Below are 8640 nucleotides of genomic sequence, written 5' to 3'. Positions count from 1 at the left end.
CTTTGAATGAGACACACAGCTCTGCCCTGGGAACCCTATTAGCAGCCAGCAAGTTCAATCTAGCAGGTGCTGTCATCACAAAAACAAAAGGCAGGGGACACAGGTCTGTTTCAGGGCAGTATCATACATCCACAAGGACAACATTTGGGAGAAGAGATATACCATGAACAAAGCGCAGGACAGGTATCCAGAATTCTCAGCTCTATACAGATTTATCACACCATTATCCATCTGCTTTCTGACATCGAGCCATAGGAACTAGGAACTGAAAGGTAATGGGGATATAACATTTGGTTCCTGCACCAGAACAAAGCAGGGTAAGACAACTGTAGGAAGGGTAGGGAATGGGACCGCCCTCCTCAATCAGAATTTTATTCCACAGCGGGAATACAAGGATAAAAATTTTCTTAATGCAGTGGTATTAAGCCTCAGCAATTTGGTGTTTTGCTGCTAAAAGTCAAATGCTACAGAAGAATATTTACCTCAATGGATACATATTTCCTTGATTTGTTTTAATTACATAACATTTAAATTTTTTGGCATTTGCTACTTCTTGGTTGCAAGCGTACAGAAGCAGCTGACAAAATGAGCAAGTAAGAAGAAATTTTTCACTGTGTTTAGTTTGCTAAAGCTTCTTTTGTTTTGATGGTCTTGTTTGTGAGTATGTCTAATATATAACATTTTGTGCTAAGAAAAACTTTGACCATGGACAGGTATTGCTTTTATTTAAAATTAATTAAAAAGACAGATAAAAGAAAACACTTTCATTCCCCAGGAACTGGTTCCCCTACAACCCTCCTTTAGTCTGTGAACAGCATCTGTCATACAATAGTCAATACGCGCCTGCTGAGTGTGCAGTAGAATTCAGGGGCAAAGTCAGTCTCTGGGAAGCTTATAATATGGATGGGAGATATATACCTTGACCTGTCGGAAAAGTATTTAATTTCTAATTATTTTAAAAGAAAAAAAAAAGGACAGGAAGAAAGACCAATTGATCATGACTTTCTCCATTTCTCATGTCACCGTCACTAGGGTAAAATAAGCTAATGATGAAAACTGCTGTCTTAGTACAAACATAAATGCTATCCTTTTATTAATGTGTGTTAATATGAAACACAATCACTTGTTTAAAAAAAATAAAGACAGCCTTGCTCTTCGACAATTTCGGAATAAGGAACTTTGGCTTTCTTTCCCTTTTGAGAGTGTCTGTAGTTGACGACCTTTTTCTTGTTATGCCGTTCACTTTGGGTCTGTATTACCTTAGCAACTTAGAGAGAAACAAGGACAGGGAGTCCTCATTTAGAAAATGTTTCCTAGTTTTACACTTTAAAAGTTAATATTTAAAAAGAAAAACCTTCTTCAACCTCTAACTCCATCATGAATGATCTGGTTTACTACAAGTTAAGTCTATAAATAAATGTGTTCTTTTTCCTCAAAATTACTTAAGCAACTTTACAAGAATTATTGTTTAAAAAATTTACCTAGAGAAATTAAAGTTACCAGTCACATTCCCCCCTGTGACAGATGGTGTTCAAGGAGTCACATATCAATGTCGGCTGCTTAGTGCATCACCCCTGTTGTTCCGTTAGCAGGTAGGCTTTGAGTTTTCTCAATCACTCTTTTCTTCTCCTTGATAATGTCTGTACTCTGGCTTCAGCTCCCATGTGTTTTTGTGGATCCCTTTTACATTCTGAATACCAATTTCTCTTAAGATTTCCTTCAGGTACAACTAAAAAGACAGAAACAAAAACACCTTGACAGGTGAGTTTATGAAGGCAGGAAACAAAATTTAAAATAAAATATGTTAAACCACATCTGCAAAGAAATAAAAATTATGATCCTGAAAGTTCAACAATATTTCTTTATAAAGAAGTTCAATAAACTGCCTTTTTGATTCTATGCATGCAATACATAACTGCATTAAAGATATGATCAGTTGCATTGAAGGGGATGGAAGTCCTTAGTGCTAGCAACTTTGAAAGCTAAAAAAACCCCAAAACCAAAAAACAAAAAACCCCACAAACCCCAAAAAAGTCTAGATGAAAATACAAAGATTACTAGCACTTAATATTTATTAAGATGACACAGTATACCAAGTGTAATTTGCCCTTGAGTTCAGGGGCATCAGTGAGTTCACAGTCAGATGGGGTTAATTCTTAGATTGGAAACAGTCAATTCAGAAGCAGTAGCATATATTAAAAAAGGCCATGTATCTCTGGGACATTAAATTCTGTGAACAAACACATGACAGGTATCCAGAATCCTAAGCTGTGAGTTCTCAAACTTGCTATTGGGCCACTTATTTTTCTTGGGTAACAAGGAAGTTATTACTTATGCTTACTATTATTTGTATCTTAGCCAAGCTTGCCAAGGTGAGGGATGAGAAGTGATAACAGGACATGTGAAAAACCTGGGGGCTGCAGCTTTCCTTTTTTTACCAAAGGAAAGAGATGAGTGATGATGCAGGGGAGAACTCTGTGCCATGGTATCTCAGGTTCCTGAAAGTTCAGTATTACCCAAATGATTACTGCATTTATGGAAATTATGGTTATGATAAATGCAACATCAAACCCCACCTCCACCTGCCAATGCCTAAGGCCAAAAACATTCCACTAAACACTGACCAATACAAATTACATAACTTCCTTCTCAGGGAAGAGAGAAGAGTTAATCATTTAAAAGTGACTTTTTTCCTTCTTCTTCTGCAGAACAAACCAACTCAACAATAATTTTTGTGTGTATGCTCCAAAGAATCAGTTACAGGTATATTGCAGTGACTCATCCCATTGATAGAGGATGTAATTTTTTTTTTATTTATTGAAATGAGGCACTAGAAAATGGTTGAGAAGCTGACATCTCCCCTAATACTTGATAGTGTTTAAGGCAGTGCCTTACTGAAATGTGTGCTAGACTATCTGCATCAGGACCGCAGGGGAAGCCTGGGAAATAAGTCCCATTTTAGGCCTAGTGAATCCAAATCTCTGGGGCCAGGCCAAGGAATCTGCATTTCACGAGCCCCCAGGAGCCTCTGATTTAACTACACTAACCGCAGCACCTGCTTAAAGGGTTCTTCCCGCTCTAATACTCTGTAATCCTTGGGTCCTTGAAGTATTACTTAGCTTCCCAAGCCGCTCCCCTGCTGGAGACCATGCGTTAACCCACATAATCTGACATGACCTTACACTGACTGGTGTAATGCTCTACAGTTTATAAAGTCCTTTTATTCAGGGCTATCTGTTCAGCACTGGAACTACATACGGGCCCCTCAGTCGGCCCGATGGCTTAGCTCCCACTTGAGCAGCTTCCCCAGCCTGGCAGCCAGGCCCCAGCAGGTGGCAGCAGCGAATCGAATGAAGCCCAGATTTCCCCAGGAGGAGGCCTGCCCGCCTCCCACACCTGTAGCTGGCTTTGCTGACGGACCCGGGTAAAGCAGTAAGTGTATCACTCAAGCAAGCCTGAGACAACTGGGTAATACGTAGCACGCCTGCCGCCTGCTACTTAAGATTGCATCGAAAAAATGGGACACTGTTCATAAACTACTTTCTAACCAAACAAGATTCATAAGTGGAAAACGACAGGTTGGGCTTTGATGTTTAGTTTAGGTGCCACGAGTGACTGCTTTATAAAATTCCAAAGAATGGCTTACTGTGAGATGGCTAGACCCCACGCACAATCATACAACTGTGGATGCACTGCAATGGGTCACATGTGAAGAGAGCAACTGCCAGGAGCCCTGTGAGTGCCTGACAGATGCTCCCTTCACTTCAAGTCTAGCACGCCCGTTCATAATCTAGATACGGAAGATGAAAAGCCTAGAAAGGGTTAAACACAAAATATTAAGACAGTCTTAAGTGTACAAACTCAGTTGCTTACGTGTATAGCCCACCCCCGTTTTGTTAAACTAGTATAATAAGGTTATGGAGTACTTGTTTCTCATGAAGATGTCACCCTTTTTTCCTTTTTAACAATAAGGGACATTCTCGGTCTGTCAATTTGTCGAGTAACAAGATGGGATTAGTGTCACAATATCCAGCCATGGTAACGGAACTCCTTTTTTGGGGGGGAAGGGGCAAACTTCCTAACTCTGAGAATGTTCGAAATTGCAACCTGAGACCATTTTACTATAACTAAATGAATTAACTTGGTACAAAACATTAGTGGAGAAAGTAGTAGTAATAATAGAGAAAAACAAGGTCAGACAATCCTTGAAGGAAAGACACAGGCAGAGAAGGGTGAGATCATGTCATTTCTCTGTTTAAAAATTCTCAATGACTTCCTCTTTGGCCTACACATGAAATTCCAGTCTTTCACAGGCATCCACTCAGGTCTGTCTTTTCCCTTTGGCCTCATCCTCTAACACTTCCTTTTTCACACAATTGCCATGTGTCTGCATGCTTCTAGTTTTCTTCCATATGCTCTTCCCTTTCCTTGTAATGTTTATCCCCTTTCCTCAAATCTGAACTCCACATCCTTTAAGACTCGGCACAAATGTCATTTTCTGAGAAACTTTCCCTAACAGTCCCACTTCTCAGATTTACATTTCACACTGTATGTACTTCAGGGAGAGCCCTCAGCTCTATTATAACCTTTATGTACACGGCTATCTCTTCCATCAAACCATGTGCTCCCATTCCAGAGCCTGCCTGCACATCACAGAGGCACCGTGCACGTGTGCTGAATGACCTGGGAAGAGTAAACAAGAGAGCTAAGAGCACTGGGTGGGGGAGGAGGTGGTGACTGGGGGGAGATCATTTAGAAGGTCCATAGGAATAAACTGCTAACTCTAGTTGTTTTCATTTTTCATCTAATTAACGTATAGGGTAATGACCCAGTTTGAGATATAAAAATTGATTCAACTGTATTACCTGAATCTGAATGACATTTACCATCAAAATCTGTATTATAGTGCTAAAATATCTGAGACAAAGCCAAGTGAGGTGGAAATTTTAAGAGTTCCAGCAGGATTGAGGATTAATTGGTAATCTACCTTTCCTTTTAAATAATTTACATATCCACACAAATATTTATTTTAGCACCAGGTAGAGTGGCACATAGTCTGTTTTAATCCTCATAGAGTTCACAGTTTAAGATTAGGGTGTGTTTAGGGGAGACAAAGGCATATAAGCAGGCAATTATAAAATAAAAGACACACAGTAATAAGGACACATACACAGGATCTTCCAGGAGCACTAGGAAGAGACACCCTGCCCAGCCTGAGTCAAGATGTTCGGTCCGACTTTGAGGATGTACATTTGATTATTTGAATTGAAAGACAATTGTGTGCAGGATCAAGAGAAACTAGTTCTCCATCTCCTATTTATTCTAAACACTGACTCTGCAGTTTAATCTTTTGTCTGACCACTTAATTTTAAACAGAGATTCCAGAACTGAGTAGATCACCTTTATGTCACATAGAACTGGAAAGATTTCTCATTACTGACTAATGGGTAGTTCTGCAGAACAAGATCTGAAACAATACACTGGTTCAGGTCCAGCAATTCTAAATCAAAGGGCTGTGTGGGAGAGTACTGACAGCAAGTCTGAATGCAGAGAAAGAAGAGACAGAACATTACAGCTTCCTTGCAAGGAAAAGCAAAGCACATACTGGAGTAAAAAAGTAAAGTGAGTAGGATATGCTTTGCGTTTGTGGATCAAGGTAAAACTGTGGCCAAAACCCCAGAAACCCACAGACCAAGTTCCTAATCCCCTTTCTCCCCCAACCAAGACCAAGACAAATCTATGTAGGTAGAGCCACGAGGCCCAGGAGCCGACCAGCCTAGCCTCTCTTCTCTTCCCTCCCCTGCCATTTCTCATATCAACTTTTCCTCCACTGCTCTGCCAACCAAATGGAGGATTTATCTGCATTTCATTTTATCAGGAATTTTACTGTTAATATACATAATAATAAATGAACTATATCTAAATTCCTAGAAGTTGATAAAAAAAAAACATGCCTTTGACAGAGAGTTGACCACCAAATAATACTGCTTTGGGTAAGCGAATGATACATCCCTACTAGACTTCTGGTCACAAAATCTTCTCCAAAACGTTGGACTGAAGATGCATTATGCAAATCTATACCAAAGATGGCACTGGTTAATACAGTCACCAAAGGGAAAATGCTATATGCTTTTTATAAAGTGACCCAACGGCAAGGGCATTCATGGTCAGTTCTGTGATAATTTCAAAATATCACTTCATGTTTATGTGATTTTTGTGTGATTGACTGTGACTCCTTTAAGCAAGGTCAACAGAACAGAGACTTCCTAATGAAGATGTTAGTGGCTCCAAGGCACAAAATTCTTTCATTAAAAAAATAAACAAACCACACATTAATATGCATAAGCTGTGAACAAAGGCAACCTATGTTTTCACCCCTTTAGACAGAGAGAACTGTGAATGGGAGAGGGAAGATGATGCTGAGGACCTGGAACATGGGCCAACACAGCAGTTTTCTCCTCTTTCCTTCTTCTGGTTTCACCTCTGCTTTTCTACTAGTCCCTGCCCTGTCATCCTCTTAGGGTCCCACATGCTGTATTCCTCCCTTCGTCAAACTCTTAAGAAGCAGAGAGCTGATGAATAACGAAATGGTCAGGCACAAACCCTACACACACTGCACCCCTACCTTATGGATGAAGCATTATTCACTTTTAAAGTATTTGTAATGGAAAGTTAAGTTTTACTTTAGGGCAACAGTAGATAAAAGTGTTTGCTGGATAAGGATTTAAAAAGGATTGATGATAATCAGGCAGTTCCTTAGGTTAAACACAGTTACCAGTGACCCAACAATTTTACTCCCAAGAGAAATAAAAATATATGTTCACACAAAAACTTGGACAAAAATGTTCCTAGCAGCTTTACTCATAGTAACCAAAAAGTGGAAACAACTAATGTTCACCTGTGGGTGAATGGATAAACAAAACGTTGCGTATCCATATAATGGTATACTATTTGGCAACAGAAAAGAAATACATGTCATAACATGGATGAAACCTGAAAACATCATGTCTAAATAAAAGAAGTCAGTCATAAAAGACCACATATTAAATGATTCCATTTATATGAAATGTCCAGAATAGGCAAATCTTTAGAGACAGAAAGTAGATCCGTACATTAGGTTCGCTAGGGTTGTGGGGGAGGGGTGATGGAGTGATTGCTAATAGCTATGAAGTTTTTTGTAGGCTGAAGTAAATGTTCTAAAATTGACTGTGGCAATGATTGTACAACTATGTGAATATGCTGAAATCCACTGAACTGTAACTTTAAAAAAAAGTATAACTTGTACTGAAAGTAAGGTTTTAAAGTAATGGGGGAATAACAGCTCGTAACAAATTGAGGTAACATCATTTTTTAATTACCAAATTACCACGGGTAAAGTAACATTTCCAATTAACAGTGGCTAGCTAGCTCTGTGGATCCGTCCATATGTACTGGAAAATATGATGGAATTAGAATATCTGTCTTGGGACATTTCAGATGGCAGAAATGGCTCTCTAATACTGCAATACAGAACTGAAGTGGCCAGCCAGGCTGGCACTACAAGGTTTTCTGCCAACAGGCTTATCCTCTGGTATCTCAATTCCCCTGCTGAGTTAGAGAAACCAGGAGGCTTCAAACACTTAAATCCACAGAGTAATGTGTTCTCTAATGCAGAGACCAACGCAAAGAAAATGACTTCTTTCTCATTATGAGATAATTCTCGTAAGGATGGCAAGTTTAAAACAAACCCTTTCTTCCAGCTTGCTCAGGGACAAAATAAAGAAACCAGAAGGCAGTTAATGAGCTTAAACATTGACTTTTACCTCTTTTTATAATCAAATAGGACTGGAAGTGTGGGGAAGGAGAGTTTCTGGCTAATGACATTTTTCAGATTAAATATAAATTTTTTTCAGATTAAATATAAATTTTCAGATTAAATATGAATTTTAAATATAAACTTAAATATAAATTTTGACATTTTTCAGATTAAATATAAATTTTGTGGCCTACTGCTTAATTAAAAACTCTATGTAAATTTTGTATGTAAATAGCACCCAATTTTGTTTTTTGGGAGCCTATGTCAGATACTGCTTTTACCTACATAATATCTCATGTAAAATCTGGACTCAATTTGTTATGTTAGTAAAATCACTCCCAATTTTACCTCATTCAGAAATAAGGTAAAAAAGAAAAAAGTAAAAAGGCTAAAACAAATCATGTAAGTTGAAAGAGAAAATGTTACTATTTCATAATAAGCTTGGTAGTATATCTTAGTTATTAGACCTTCTATTCATACAGAAAGCATTAACATTTCATAAATATATTTAAATTTTATCCATTTATATTCAATAGTCAATAATTTATTTTAGAATGACATTTAATATTCTTAAACTTTTAATTAAGGCTCAAATTCATAAGCTAGCAAATAAGTATTTTTTAGTACCACACTCTAACCGAGTTAATTGGTCACTGCAAATATTTTATTTTTTAAAATGGAAGTCTTATAAAGGGCTGTCATTAATTAATATGCTTTGCTGGGAAATTGGTGGTCTTTTTAGTTTTAGTAGTACCATTCAAAAATAAAAACTTACAGTTACAGGAAAAGTGAAGAGAGAACTGAAGGGGAATATGTCATCAAAAAGGAAATAATGAAGATTCAGG

At 38.1% G+C, this 8640-nt stretch overlaps 1 protein-coding gene across 1 annotated transcript in view; it reads right to left on the bottom strand.

Annotated features, from left to right (window-relative positions):
• Positions 1-708: 708 nt before the first annotated feature.
• The window catches only part of GTF2F2 (general transcription factor IIF subunit 2), a 121296-nt gene continuing 113364 nt past the window's right edge, over positions 709-8640 (bottom strand). Inside the window, exon 8 of the mRNA XM_010980855.3 lies at positions 709-1729. Within this exon, the coding sequence (XP_010979157.1) occupies positions 1610-1729 (120 nt within the window). The 3' untranslated portion in view covers positions 709-1609. The remainder of the gene's footprint in view (positions 1730-8640) is intronic.

Source organism: Camelus dromedarius, chromosome 13, assembly GCF_036321535.1.
Source record: "Camelus dromedarius isolate mCamDro1 chromosome 13, mCamDro1.pat, whole genome shotgun sequence".
In the NCBI taxonomy this organism is placed as follows: domain Eukaryota; kingdom Metazoa; phylum Chordata; class Mammalia; order Artiodactyla; family Camelidae; genus Camelus; species Camelus dromedarius.
The sequence above is the reverse complement of the archived record's forward strand: the minus strand, read 5'-3'. Positions and strand labels throughout refer to the sequence as shown.